The 16,078-nt window shown below is 41.8% G+C and overlaps 1 protein-coding gene across 1 annotated transcript; it reads right to left on the bottom strand.

Moving 5' to 3' along the window:
* Positions 1-1,645: 1,645 nt before the first annotated feature.
* On the bottom strand, positions 1,646-15,611 carry LOC119264334 (immunoglobulin lambda-like polypeptide 5). The gene is made up of 4 exons (XM_037542795.1): positions 15,485-15,611; positions 3,354-3,433; positions 2,961-3,069; positions 1,646-2,260 (listed from the first exon to the last, which is right to left on the bottom strand). The coding sequence occupies exons 1-4, from the start codon at positions 15,609-15,611 to the stop codon at positions 1,938-1,940; spliced, it is 639 nt and encodes a 212-aa protein (XP_037398692.1). The 3' UTR covers positions 1,646-1,937.
* Positions 15,612-16,078: the final 467 nt, after the last annotated feature.

Genomic DNA, 16,078 nt, shown 5'->3' with positions numbered 1-16,078 from the left:
CTTAATGTTCAGCTCATCGCATACAGTGAACAAGTTGGCAGATCTCACATCAGTGTTTCCTGTTCACACCACATGTCTTCTACAATCAGCAGTGTTCATTTCAGGCCTCTGTGACTCTTTACCACAGTTAACAAACCCATTCACCCCCTGCATCTAATGTTTCTGGCTCTGTTGAGCTATCTGAGGAACTTCTCCTGTTTCTTCATAATAAAATTGCTTCTACATATAACCTTTTTAGGAGTTTATCTGAGAGACCACAACATACCAGTTAAATCCTTCCAGTGCCATACCAACAAAAGTCTTCCAGTTATCTCTACTCCCATTTCTCACCTGAGTAATCTTGAATGTCTGGAATTGTCCTGTTCCAACTAAAACCTGCTGCAGTTGTGCTGGTCATGAAGAAATCTGGTGTAGATTCAACTGGTTTAAATAATTTGAGACCAAACTCGAATCTCCCTTTCGCTGATAAACTACTGGAAAATGTGTCTTATGTTGCTCAAGGGGTTCCCCAGGGTTCTGTCCTTGGCCCTCTCCTCTTTATAATTTACAGACTTTCACAGGGCCATATAATTCATCAGCATGGACTCAGTTTTCTTTGTTATGTGAAAGAGAAACAGATATAAATCAGCTTCAACTCCTCTAATCTCTTGCCCCCTCCCTCTCTAACTGTCTGTTGGGATATTACAAGTTGGAAGAGCTGTAATTTCCTTATGCTTCACTCTGATGAGACTGATTTCCTAATTACCCCCAAAATATTTACTTGCACTCACTCTGATATGAGCTTTAACATTGACGGAGTTCATGTAAAACCCTCAGAACCTGTTTCTGATCTAGGTGACACATTTAATTTATCACTTTCTGTTGATTATCATATCAGCTCACTGATTAAACCACCTTCAGTCTCCTCTATAACATTTCCAGGGTCCGTCTCATGCTCAGTAGCAGTGATGCAGAAATGCTGATTAGTGTGTTTATGAGTATCTCTACACACCAGCTCGTACACTCAGGTCTTCTGATACTGCTTTCTTTACCCCAGTTCAGATCATCCTCAGACAGTGGTTCATTGTAACAGGTCCAGAACTTTGAAACTCACTTCCTCAAAGTCTCCATGATCTCACATTTGTCTCGGTCTTTAAGACACAAATCAAAACCTGCCTGTTTCTCAGTGATTTGCTTTTCTCTAAATTTCAATCATTTTTATATATAAACCAACCTTGTGGGGAAGGCGCTATAAAAATGAAACTTTAATTACTATTAAAAACACAATTTCATAAAAACAAATAGTGCCTGGTTGGGTGGACAACAGTGTGATGCATCAGTGTTTTCAGGTTAATGAAAGTGGCTGATAGAGTCAAGAGTTCTTTAGAGTCTCTGAATCAGAAACATTACATTTATACAAAACTGAATAAAGATTTGATTTTATTGGGACAGAGTTGAACTGTTATCCATTTAACAACTTCTTTATGGTTTTATTTGTATATTTGTTATTTTTCTGAGGTTGTATTCGTTTATTCATTTTCTAATAATGGAAAGTTTTATGGATTATAATCATGTTTCTTGTGACTTTTTGAAAAATAAATAATTGTGTCATCATTAAAATTTTTACAATAAAACCTCAAAAAATCATGACACAAAAAAGGAAACATTGCAGTTAATCAAATCTATAAGCTTTATTTTTAGAAGAGAAATAAACAAACTTGATTCCAGGAAATTACAGATCAAAGAAATGTTTACATGTTTATTGATGCTGGAAACAATAAAAGAAATAAAGAAAGAGAATAACACAATAAACAATGAAAGACTGTAGATATTAAAACTAATACTCTTTATTGTGATGATGAAGTGATGAGATGAAGATCAGAGCATTAAGCAGAGCCATGTTTGAGCTCACTGAAAATCAAGAGGAGCTCTAGCAGCTCCAACACACGCGTGGACGCTCACTGCCCAGTGCATTGCTCTCTCCTCAGGGTTTGGCTGACAGGAGTCTGGGAGTCCTTGGTGGCCTCACAGGTCACTGTCTTCTTTAGCCACTGGTCCTCCTGGAGGGTCAGGGTGCTGCTCCAGCTGTAGAGGCCGTCGTCCTTCTGCAGAAGCCCGGGGCTCTGGCTAACCCCCGAGCTCCAGCTGCTCCCGTCCACCTTCCAGCTCAGCCTCCAGTCTGAGGGGAAGCCCTTGTTGGCCAAACACACGAGTGTGGCCTTCCCCTGCTGCAGCTCCACGCTGGAGGGGGGCAGGACCGTGAGGGTGGGCGCAGCCACACCTAGGACACACACACAGTTTCATTTCCCTTATTTCTAACAGAGCACAACTGAGTTCAGTGATGCATTAAAAACCAAACTCTAATTACAACCTTAAACTCAACCGTTTCACACACAAACTCATATTTCCAATCACATTCATAGCTGCACTTCATTTCCATTTTCATTAGAAAATATTACTGAATTTCACTCAGTAAAGCTCGGACATTCTGCACATCCTGTGATGGGAAATTTGAAATGGAACATGATTTTATTTCCTCCAAACAATAAATAATCCCTAAATAAATGGAGCTGCAGTCTCCATGTACTATGGCTTCAAAGCTTTAGAGCAGAAAACGCTGCTCATAATAACCTCCACATTGTGGCTTCCAGATGGAGACAGAACTGCTGTAATGGAGCCCAACACTGACACTACAATCCAGCTCTACATCTGATCTTTTTAAAGAAATGTCATTACTGAACACTTCACAGGAAACCTTTAGGAAATATTAGTGTTTTAAAGAAAAGAAATCCAGTTCAGAAACAGGAGCTCGTGGTAAAGCGTAAAGCTCCATGCTCGCCACACTTCAGCCAAGTTCTAATGAAATACATTCAAATTTGGATCAGAACTGATTTAGAAGAACATCAAGTACGTCTGTACTGTTGATCCATAATCATTTTAATAAAACATTCCTTTTGAATAAGGAGGAAAAGTGGACTTACTTCCAACTGACAGTTTGGTTCCTCCACCAAAAGTCCACCACAGTGATACAAACTGGTTTACTGGCTGTACAAAAACCTCCTGCTCTAAACACGCCACTCTCTTCAGCCTCTACACGCACTATTTCTGACCTATAATACAATATTAATGGGTTCTACAATCATCTAATAATGGACTAAACTACACACTGTAGATCTGCACACGTTCTGCCTTTTATTCCCAACAAGGATTATTTTATAAGCAGTGAAATATCTAAACTGAGGACTCACTTGGTCCTTTAGAAGTTACACAACAGACAAACTGAACTTCCTAAACACTAAATATACAGTTTTAAATTGGTAGAAAATGTTCTAGATAAAAGTTCTTCTAAAAGTTTTAGTTGAAAAGCTTCTCACTGTTTTCATTGTTTTCTCCACCAGAAAGTCCTCCAGCCCTGATCCAGACAGACTGGGTGGCAGGCGTAGCTGCAGAGACCCTCAAATGAAAGGCAGAGACAGTTAGAACTGCACAATAAGAGAGCGCCCTCTGCTGGACATTAAAGGGAATATTTCACTTCTAATAGAGGCTCCACTTTGCATGATCAGCCCATGCTTCAGTGCTCTGCTAGTGTTTATAGTCCTGTGAGTTTAACACTTCATGACTGAGAGCTGCTGCTCCACAAACTTCACCCACAGCAACCATGACTTTGGTCTCCATCTTCATCTGGACGCTCACCCTCAGGACTCAATGTCACTCACTCATTTACCTTTGAAAGAATACACTTCTGTAATTTTATACTTTTATAAAACCTTTTAATTTTATTTTCTTTTTACTTGTTGTATGAATTTTGTATTTCAAATTCATGTATATTTTACTTTTTAATTTTCAGGATCCAGTGGTCAGGTGACTTTGACTCAGACTCCTGCAGTGAAAACTGTTTCTCCAGGAGACTCAGTTAACATCAGCTGTAGAACCGGCACTGAAGGTTATAACAGTGACAATCTAGCCTGGTATCAGCAGAAACCTGGAGAAGCTCTTAAACTCCTGATCTACTGGGCTAAGAGCAGACAGTCAGGTGTTCCAGCTCGTTTCATTGGCAGTGGATCTGGATCTGACTTCACTCTGACCATCAGTAATGTCCAGACTGAAGATGCAGGAGATTATTACTGTCAGAGTGAACACTGGATCAGTGGTAGCTGGGTGATCCCACAGTGTTTAGTAGGTGTACAAAACCCCCCCTCAGTCCAGCTGCATAGAGACTGCACTGCTGCAGCTGGACTCTACTGCAGGTGCTGAGGAGGAGGATGGACACACACAATAACACACTCCATGGAAATCAGGACTTTAGATGGAGTTTGTTCTTCTGTTCATTAGACTGGAAATGCTTTGTCCACAGGTCTGGAACTAGCTGTAGAGTTCAGCTCCAGTCTCCTTTATTCTAAAGTTTATTATAAGGATCTGGACAGATTATGAAATGGATGTTTTGAGAAAGAGGGAGTCCCTGAAGAAGTCCTTCAACAAACTCAGACTCATCAGTTTTTTAGGAGGAGATCATATTCAGAGGCGAGTAGACTGTAAACAGTAGTTTGTCTGTTAAACATAAAAAGTACTAAAAAAGTTTACAGTACTTATTTGACCTGTTCAGTTGTTTGTTTCCACATAAAGACACTGAGCTCCTCCGATAATGTTTAGAGACAGACATTAAGTGCAGATCTTTACTGAAGTCTCTGTAAAACTGACACACAGACAGTAAAATATGTGAACAGAATGTCTGTTAAAAGCTTTGAACATCTGTGTTTAAGTTCTTCTTCTTCTTCTTTCGGCTGCTCCCTTTAGGGGTCGCCACAGCGGATCATCTGCCTCCATCTTGCCCTATCCACTGCCTCCTCTACTTTCACACCAACCATCTCCATGTCCACCTTCACTACATCCATTAACCTTCTCTGAGGGCTACCTTTTCTCCTTCTACCCGGCAGCTCCATCTCCAACATTCTTTGCCCAATATATCCACTATTCCTCCTCAACACATGTCCAAACCATCTCAACCTGGCCTCTCTGGCTTTATCTCCAAACTGCTCCACCTTCATTGTCCCTCTGATCTGCTCATTTCTAATCTTGTCCAGCCTTGTCACTCCCAACGAAAATCTCAGCATCTTCATCTCCGCCACCTCCAGCTCAGCCTCCTGTCTTTTAGACAGAGCCACAGTCTCCAAACCAAACATCATAGCAGGACGCACTGCTGTCTTGTAAACCTTCCCTTTCACTCTTGCTGCTATCCTTCTGTCACACATCAGCCCTGACACCCGTCTCCACCCACTCCATCCTGCCTGCACCCTCTTCTTCACCTCTTTTCTACACTGTCCATTGCTCTGGATGGTTGACCCAAGATATTTGAAGTCATCCACCTTTACAACCTCTACTCCTTGCATCTTCACCTTTCCACCTGCCTCCCTCTCATTCACACACATGTATTCTGTCTTGTCTCTACTGACCTTCATTCCTCTCCTCTCCAGTGCAAACCTCCACCTCTCCAGATTCTCTTCCACCTGCTCTCTACTCTCACCACAGATTACAATGTCATCTGCAAACATCATGGTCCATGGAGCCTCCTGCCTGACCTCATCTGTCAACCTGTCCATCACCATTGCAAACAAGAAGGGACTCAAAGCTGATCCCTGATGTAACCCCACCTTCACCTTGAAACCATTTGTCACTCCAACTGCACACCTCACCACTGTCTCACTCATCCTCATGTCCTGCACCACCCTAACATACTTTTCAGCTACACCTGACTTCTTCATACAGTACCACAGTTCCTCTCTTGGCACCCTATCATCTGCCTTCTCTAGATCCACAAAGACACAATGCAGCTCCTTCTGACCTTCTCTGTACTTCTCTACAAACACTCTCAACGCAAAAACTGCATCTGTGGTTCTCTTTCTGGGCATGAAACCAAACTGCTGCTCACTGATCTGAACCTCTCGCCTTAGCCTTGCTTCAACAACTCTTTCCCATACCTTCATGGTGTGGCTCATCAACTTTATACCTCTGTAGTTACTGCAGCTCTGCACATCAGCCTTGTTCTTAAAAATGGGGACCAGTGCACTGCTTCTCCACTCATCAGGCGTCCTCTCACTCTCCAGGGTTTTGTTAAACAACCTGGTTAAAAAGTCCACTGCCTTCTCTCCTAAACATCTCCATACCTCCACAGGTATGTCATCTGGACCAACTGCCTTTCCATTCTTCATCCTTTTTAAAGCTGCCCTCACTTCCACCTTACCAATTCTCTGCACTTCCTGATCCACTATCTCTCCCCCCATTGTCCTCCTCTCTCTCTCGTTTTCCTCATTAATTAGTTCTTCAAAGTTCTCCTTCCATCTACTCATCACTCTCTGTTCACTCACTAGTGCATTTCCCTCTCTATCCTTTATCAGCCTAACCTGCTGTACATCCTTTCCAGCTCTATCTCTCTGTTTAGCCAAACGATACAAGTCCTTTACTCCTTCTTTACTGTCCAGCCTCTCATACAGCTCATCATAGGCCTGAGCCTTTGCCACCGCCACCATTCTTTTTGCTATGCGACTAACCTCACAGCACTCCTGCCTACTTCCTTCATCTCTCTGGTTATCCCACTTTTTCTTAGCTGCCTTCTTCTTCTGAATACTCTCCTGGACTTCCTCATTCCACCACCAACTTTCCTTGTCTTCTTTCCTCTGACCAGACGAAACACCCAACACATTCTTGCCAGTTTTTCTCATCACCTTAGCTGTAGTTTCCCAGTCCTCAGGTAGCTCCTCACTGCCCCCAAGGGCCTGTTGCAAATTTTCCCTGAACTGCCTGCAACCATCCTCCTCCTTCAGCTTCCACCATCTAGTCTTTGGCTCTGTCTTCCCCCTCTTCCTCTTCTTTGTTTCTAATCTCATTCTACAGACAACCACCCTATGCTGCCTTGCTACACTTTCCCCTGGCACCACTTTACAATCTCCAATCTCCTTTAGGTGGCATCTCCTGCTAAGTATATAATCCACCTGTGTGCACCTCCCTCCACTCTTGTATGTCACCCTGTGTTCTTCCCTCTTCTGAAAATACGTGTTCACCACAGCCATTTCCATTCTCTTTGCAAAATCTACAACCATCTGACCTTCCACATTTCTGTCTTTCACACCATACATACCCAGCACCTCTTCATCCCCTCTGTTCCCTTCACCAACATATCCATTGAAGTCTGCACCAATCACCAATCTCTCCACTCTAGGGACACCATCTACCACTTCATCCATCTTACTCCAAAATTCCTCTTTCTCCTCTAACCGACAACCAGCCTGTGGTGCATATGAAGTGACCACATTCAAAATTACACCATAAACCTCCAACTTTAGGCTCATGATCCTGTCTGACACTCTTTACATCCAGAACACTTTTCACAAGCTGTTCCTTTAGGATTATCCCTACTCCATTTCGCTCCCTCTCTACACCATGATAGAACAGTTTGAATCCACCTCCAATGTTCCTGGCCTTGCTTCCTTTCCATCTGGTCTCCTGGACACACAGAATATCTACCTTCCTTCTCTCCATCATGTCTGCAAACTCTCTGCCTTTACCAGTCATTGTCCCTATGTTCAGAGTCCCTACTCTAACCTCCACACTCCTGCCTTTCCTTCTCTCTCGCTGCCGTCTAACCCGCCTTCCTCCTCTCCTCTTTGGTGGTCTTCGACCTACGGTAGTCCAATTTCCACCAGCACCCTGCTGGTCAACAGCACCGGAGGCGGTCGTTGTTAACCCGGGCCTCGACCGATCCGGTATGGCAATCATATTTGTGATCCGCAAGATAGTTTTGGCACAAGTTTTACGCCGGATGCCCTTCCTGATGCAACCCTCACCATTTATCCAGGCTTGGGACCGGCACCAGAAGTACACAAAGTACACCCCTAATGGCTGGTTTCCCTAAACACTAAATATACAGTTTTAAATTGGTAGAAAATGTTCTAGATAAAAGTTCTTCCAAAACTATTAGATGAAAAGGTTCTTACTGTTTTTATCATTTCCTTCACCAAAACGTCCTCCAGCCCTGATCCAGACAGACTGGGTGGCAGTCGTAGCTGCAGAGACCCTCAAATGAAAGTCAGAGACAGTTAGAACTGCACAATAAGAGAGCGCCCTCTGCTGGACATTAAAGGGAATAATTCACTGCTAATAGAGGCTCCACTTTGCATGATCAGCCCATGCTTCAGTGCTCTGCTAGTGTTTATAGTCCTGTGAGTTTAACACTTCATGACTGAGAGCTGCTGCCCCACAAACTTCACCCACAGCAACCATGACTTTGGTCTCCATCTTCATCTGGACGCTCACCCTCTGGACTCAAGGTAAATGTACTGATTTCTTTTTGGAATACTCATTATGTAAAGTATGAATAATGTATAAGAACCTTAAATGTCTATGTTTGTTTTGAAATAAACTTTTTCCATTATTTTATTTATATAGGCATGTATTTATTTATTTATTTATTTATTTATTAGGTTCCATTGGTCAGGTGACTGTGACTCAGACTCCTTCAGTGAAAACTGTTTCTCCAGGAGAATCAGTTACCATCAGCTGTAGAACCAGCCCTGCACCAGCCTGTTCTCCTCCTTGCATCTCTTGGCATCTTCAGAAGTCTGGAGAAACTCCTAAACTCCTGAACTACTGGACTATCAGGAGACAGTGAGGTATTCCAGATCGTTTCAGTGGCAGTGGATCTGGATCTGACTTCACTCTGACCATCAGTAATGTCCAGACTGAAGATGCAGGAGATTATTACTGTCAGAGTTATCACAGTGGTGGTGTGTTCACACAGTGTTTAGTAGGTGTACAAAAACCCCCCTCGGTCCAGCTGCACAGAGACTGCACTGCTGCAGCTGGACTCTACTGCAGGTGCTGAGGGGGAGGATGGACACACACAATAACACACTCTGTGGAAATCAGGACTTTAGATGGAGTTTCTTCTGTTCATTAGACTGGAAATGCTTTGTAATTTTACTCCCTTCAGCCTAAAGATTTAGTAGGTGGTAAAAAGCAGTTTCTCTGGTTTTATTCAACAGAACTTTTGATAATTTAAAGTATTTGTTTGATTAATACAAGTTCAGTTGTTTTTTTCCACATGAAGACATTCTGGCTGCTCCAGTGATGTTCAGAGACAGATATTAAGTTTAGATTTTTCTGAAGACGTCACTGTAAAACTGAAACACAGTAAACATGTAAACAGATCGTCTGTTATCAGCTTTGAACATCTGTTTTTAAGTCAGAGCTGCTATGAAATTTTCATCTGGACCACCTTTAATTTGCTGCTAACATTACAGTACAAACCCCGTAGAGGTGCTAATCACAAGATCCTCTTTTAATGTGATTTAATTCAGATTAATCACATTCAGTTAATATTTGTCATCTACAGCACATCATTTTTTTCTGAATTTTTACATTAATGTCATGATTTGACTGAAGTATCAACACTTTCACTGGAGTCTGATTTGAAGCTGCTCTTTCTCTCTCAACACCTTTCACACTACACGACTTACACTGTTGTTCTGTGTTCCTACAGTGCAGAACTTCCCAAGAGTCAGGATCCACCATGATAGAACAGTTTGAATCCACCTCCAATGTTCCTGGCCTTGCTTCCTTTCCATCTGGTCTCCTGGACACACAGAATATCTACCTTCCTTCTCTCCATCATGTCTGCAAGCTCTCTGCCTTTACCAGTCATTGTCCCTATGTTCAGAGTCCCTACTCTAACCTCCACACTCCTGCCTTTCCTTCTCTCTCGCTGCCGTCTAACCCGCCTTCCTCCTCTCCTCTTTGATGGTCTTCGACCTACGGTAGTCCAATTTCCACCGGCACCCTGCTGGTCAACAGCACCGCAGGCGGTCGTTGTTAACCCGGGCCTCGACCGATCCGGTATGGCAATCATATTTGTGATCCGCATGATAGTTTTGGCACAAGTTTTATGCCGGATGCCCTTCCTGATGCAACCCTCACCATTTATCCGGGCTTGGGACCGGCACCAGAAGTACACAAAATACACCCCTAATGGCTGGTTTATCTGTGTTTAAGTTAAAGAGGTTTTAACCCTTCAGGTGCTTCACCATTAGCTTGCTACTAACATTACATCACAAACCCCTTAGATGTGCTAATCTCACAGTCCAGACTTTTCACCTGATGTGTTTCAGATTAATCCTCTACACTCAACATTTGTCACCTACAGCAGATTCCTGTTATTTATTTATTTATTTATTTATTTATTTATGACTGAGTTTGGACATTAATGACCTGACTCTTGTTCCCAAGAGTCTAACTGGATCAGATGAACACAGTGGACAGTAGCAGTTGGTGATCTGTTAGACAGACATGCACTGTCCACTTTCAGGCATCTTGTTCATTGGTGTCGACTCACCCTGCTGTTTGAGTGGACCATCATGTACAGTGACTATGATTTATCTGCTCAAGCTGTACAACAACGCTGGCTCTGACTGACGTACGGTGACCGGGCTGCTTACGCTGCATGTGAAACGCGTCACCTAAGGACAGTTCTGTACATCAACAATCTTCATTAAAGCTGTTTCTTACAAAACAACATGCAGTGCAGCCAAGAACTCAGCAAACCCACTGGCTGAATCTGAAATGGCTCCACGCTCTCTACACCACGTAGACATTGAACTACTCCTGCAGTGGACAGCCTGGTGGGACTCAGCTCTGTTAGCACAGTTCCACACTGGACTAACTGCACTGTGTGGATGGAGACTTTAGAATTTCATATATTCAGTCAAACAGAGAAAAATTGGCATTTATGGATTTTATTACCAGAACTGTTACCATATCAGTTTTGATGGACTACCTGTGTTCACCTGTGTAGTAGCAGAAGTGGTGATTGTGTGTAGTTTGTGTGCAACTTTGACAAATCTGTTGTGAGAGCTGCTCAAACTGCAGGATGCTGAATATTTCTGAGAAATTCTGATGTCAGAACTGATCAATCTAAGCTCACTGGGACAGTAGCTGGGGCATCGCTTCCCCCCTCACGCTACACACGAGGACAGACGAAGCTGAAATCAGCCTGATGCTGAAATTCATTTGGCTACAATCAATTTAGACTAAGCTCAGCTGCTCCCAGCCTCCTGGAGCTCCACCCTCCCACACTGATCAGTAAAACTCCCACTACTGGCTCTGGAGTGTGGACCTGGGAGATGTTTTGAAGCTTTTTTAATCCTTCATATAAACACATGAATATGACGACTTCAAAAATACTGCATATACACACGTCACGCGTCCCTCTGACTCATTTGAGGACTCCATTTCCCAGGATACACAAGGGACTCACGTGACCTATGACTCTGCTAAACACTCCTATCAGCACTCACAATCCCCGGAATACTAACACGCAACACCCGTCCCACGTCCTGTTTAGACAGTGTGTAAGCCCGGGGTTTGAATAGGACTGTTGGGAAGTATTGCTTCCTGGTAAACGACTGAGCGATTGTTTAGGACTGTCCTCTCGTGTGTTTTTGACCTTTGCTGTTCTAGTCCGATTCTCGGTTCTCTGTCTTTGCCCTTTTGCTACGTTGCCTTTCTGGTTGGATGTGTGTTTTGACTTCTTGGACTGCATTAAGACTTTGATTCTGGATTTTCCTCCACATGAGATTCAATTTCTTTTTTGAGTATCTGCACGTGTCTGAATTCTGCTTTTGCATAACACACACATGAATATGAATTCAGACCTACTGCATATACACACATAAATATGAATTCAGACCTACTGCATATACACACATGAATATGAGTTCAGACCTACTGCATATACACACACGAATATGAGTTCAGACCTACTGCATATACACACATAAATATGAATTCAGACCTACTGCATATACACACATGAATATGAATTCAGACCTACTGCATATACACACATGAATATGAATTCAGACCGACTGCATATACACACATAAATATGAGTTCAGACCTACTGCATATACACACATGAATATGAATTCAGACCTACTGCATATACACACATGAATATGAATTCAGACCTACTGCATATACACACATGAATATGAATTCAGACCGACTGCATATACACACATAAATATGAATTCAGACCTACTGCATATACACACACATGAATATGAATTCAGACCTACTGCATATACACACATGAATATGAATTCAGACCTACTGCATATACACACATAAATATGAGTTCAGACCTACTGCATATACACACATGAATATGAATTCAGACCTACTGCATATACACACACGAATATGAATTCAGACCTACTGCATATACACACATGAATATGAATTCAGACCTACTGCATATACACACATGAATATGAATTCAGACCTACTGCATATACACACACGAATATGAATTCAGACCTACTGCATATACACACATAAATATGAGTTCAGACCTACTGCATATACACACATGAATATGAATTCAGACCTACTGCATATACACACATGAATATGAGTTCAGACCTACTGCATATACACACACGAATATGAATTCAGACCTACTGCATATACACACATAAATATGAGTTCAGACCTACTGCATACACACATGAATATGAATTCAGACCTACTGCATATACACACACGAATATGAATTCAGACCTACTGCATATACACACATAAATATGAGTTCAGACCTACTGCATATACACACATGAATATGAGTTCAGACCTACTGCATATACACATATATATATGAATTCAGACCTACTGCATATACACACATGAATATGAAATGTTTCTTATTCAGATACAGTTATATTGTGAATGTGTCGTTACTTGACAATGTTTCACGCACAGATATTTCATTTTGCTTCATAAGCCTGTATTTATCTGATTTACACCACTGCAATAACGATCATATTAGCGCCTTCATGGGATTCTCAGTGTTATGATAGCATCAGGCTAGGAGGTGCTGTATCTGTACATGAACATTTAAAGCTTATAAAACAGACACTTGAAGCTTCTAAGTGCTCATATCAGACGTCCAGGTGGGATATATTGTAGCGTGGCGAAGAAGAAGATGAATCAGAGGACTCCATGATTCTGCTGAGGAAGCTCTTTTAATGAAAAGACCACCCTGAAACAAAGGGGAGGTCCCCATTAGCCACAGGCCTCCACTCTACAGTAGCCCCTCAACCGCACTAACTGACCCCTCAGACTAACACAGTCGCACAGACAACAGATACAACATCACTTAATCTGAGTAACATCAACATTAAACATTCAGTCCCATTTTCAGAGGCTGCGCGCCGCCCCTGAGCCTCTTCACATGACCATCTGCATGGCCACGCCTACTGAGCCTCTCGGCCACAGTGCAGCCTATCAAAGGTCGACTGTCCTGGTGACCTACTAGCTCAAGCCAAGTCCCTGGTCCTTCAGGATTGATTTAGGGTTTAGACCTTATGATCAGCTCCAGCTGTAGTTCATATGAAGTCTAATGTTGCTGTGAAACACTGATTGTTCTGATGTTTAAGGATGACCTGTGGTTTACTGGGTGGCTCATTGCAGTGTTTCATTTCTGGACATGTGACAGTGTGGGAGCTGTTATACATGTTCCATTTTATTTAAAATTATAATTTAAATTATGGTTGTACATTATTTATTTATTCATCTATCTGTGATATTTTGTTTGTTATATAATTAATTCATTTATAAAATTATGTATACTGTAATTATAGAAACTTTTAAGCACTGTGAAGATGTTTCTTATGACTATTTGAAAAATAAAACATTGTGTCTCTTGATGCATTTTTTCCAATACATCATGACATAAATCATCACATAAAAGATGAAATATTGCAGTTTTTCAAATCAAACTGCTTTATTTTTACAAGAGACATGAACAGACGTATTTACGAGTGATTATAAATATTTATGGCAGTCATTATAAGGTATTATACCTGCCATATAATGTATTATAAATACATTCACAGTTCATTATGAATACAGGATTCATAGGAAGTGTCAGAAATGTCCAGAAATAAGTTCAAAGATTGAATAATATTCATACAAACTTCTCAAAATTAGAAATATTATGAGATCATTTCACTTACAAAGAGGCTATTTTATTCAGTAATAATAATAGTAATACATTTTTATTTAAAAGCGCCTTTCAAGAAACCCAAGGACACTGTACAATAAATAATAAAAGAAAAAAAGAAGGTAGATAAAAAAGGAAGAACATGAACAAACATACATAGACACATACAAAACCATAACACAAACACATAGAATCTACCATATTTAAAAAGATGAGTTTTGAGTCGGGATTTAAAAACATCAACAGATGAATAAGCTCACAGTTCATCAGGAAGACCATTCCACAGCTTTGGACCCGCGACACTGAATGCTCTATTACCAGTGGTGCTAAGCTTAAAATGTGGGACCTCAAGCAAGTGGAGGCTAGAGGACCGAAGAGTCCGCACTGGAGTCTAGGGTTGAAGCAGACTTCTTAGGTAAGATGGGGCAAGGTCATGCTGGGATTTAAACACCAACACAAGTCATTTGTACTGTATACGGTACTTCACTGGGAGCCAGTGGAGACGACTAAGGACTGGAGTAATATGCTCCCTAGATCGTGGATGGGTCAGCACCCTAGCAGCAGAGTTCTGCACATATTGCAGCCAGAGCAGGGAGGCCAGACAGCAGAGCATTGCAGTAGTCAAGCCTAGAAGTTATAAATGCATGGCCTCTGGTCTCAGCAGCAGTGAAAGAGAGAAAAGGGCGAATCCTAGAAATGTTTTTAAGATGGTAAAAGGCTGTCCTACATGTGTTGTTAATGTGTGATTCAAACGATAATGTAGAATCAAAAATTACTCCAAGATTTCTCACTTGTGTAGAGGTAGAGACAACAAAACCAGGGATACAGACATTTGTGTCACTAAGCCTCCTGACTGTTGCAGGAGAAGTAATTATGATGGCTTCAGATTTTTTATTATTCAGGCTCAGGAAGTTCTCCACCAGCCAAGCCCTCACGTCAGTTAAGCAATTCAGCAAGGCACTAGGTGGCAAGCTGTGAGAAGGCTTTGTACAAATGCATATCTGGACATTATCAGCAAAACAGTGAAACTGCAGCCCATGATGTCTAATGATGTTACCAAGAGGAAGGATGTACAAAATAAAAAGCAGGGGCCCAAGAACAGAGCCCTGGGGGACACCATGTGACAAAGAGCATGTGTCAGATTGAAAAATTCCCATTGAAACAAACTGCTGACTACCAGAAAGATATGATTGGAACCATTGCTAATGCAGTGCCAGTTATGCCAAATATATTTTTGAGAGGAGTTAGTAAAAGGCTATGACACTGTATCAAATGCTGCAGTAAGGTCCAACAGGACAAGCAGACTCAGCAGTCCTTGGTCAGCTGGCATCAGCAAATCATTCACAACCCTAACAAGAGCAGTTTCTGTGCTGTGATTCCTCCTAAATCCTGATTGAAAGACCTCAAACAGATCACATGTTACAATATGTTCTGTTAACTGAGCAGTTACTGCACGCTCCAACAGTTTAGCAAGGAATGGAAGATTAGAGATGGGCCTATAATTTGCGAGATTCTCAGGATCTAAGCCAGGCTTCTTCAGAACTGGAGCAATAGCTGCCAGTTTCAGAGAAGCTGGGACCATTCCTGAGCTAAGTGAAGCATTGATAACCCTGGTAATAAAAGGACAGATAATTGGCCAACAGGCTTTCACCTGCTGCGTTGGCAAGGGGTCTAATTGGCATGTAGTTGCCCTTGAGGAATTAATAATCTGTGAAACATACTGTTGGTTTACAGTATTGAACGTGGAAAAATAACTGCTGCTGACCTGAGAAAATAGTTGTGGAATGTCTGGGGTAGCTGCCGTTGGCTGAAACTGAGAGTAAATTGTGTGTATTTTATGATTGAAAACGTTCATGAACCGAGAGCAGAGTTCAGCCGAGGGAACCATGGGGAAACTTTTCACAGGGCTCAATAACTTATTGACCGTTGAAAAGAGAGCTCTAGGGTTACCGTGGGCACCATGAATAACATTAGAATAATATAGTGTTTTAGCTTCCTGTAGTTTTTCCTTATAAAACAAAACATGATCACTGTAAGCAAGGGCACGCA

This window comes from Pygocentrus nattereri, chromosome 11 (assembly GCF_015220715.1).
Source record: "Pygocentrus nattereri isolate fPygNat1 chromosome 11, fPygNat1.pri, whole genome shotgun sequence".
In the NCBI taxonomy this organism is placed as follows: domain Eukaryota; kingdom Metazoa; phylum Chordata; class Actinopteri; order Characiformes; family Serrasalmidae; genus Pygocentrus; species Pygocentrus nattereri.
Note: the sequence above shows the minus strand (reverse complement) of the source record. Positions and strands in the feature narration are given on the sequence as shown.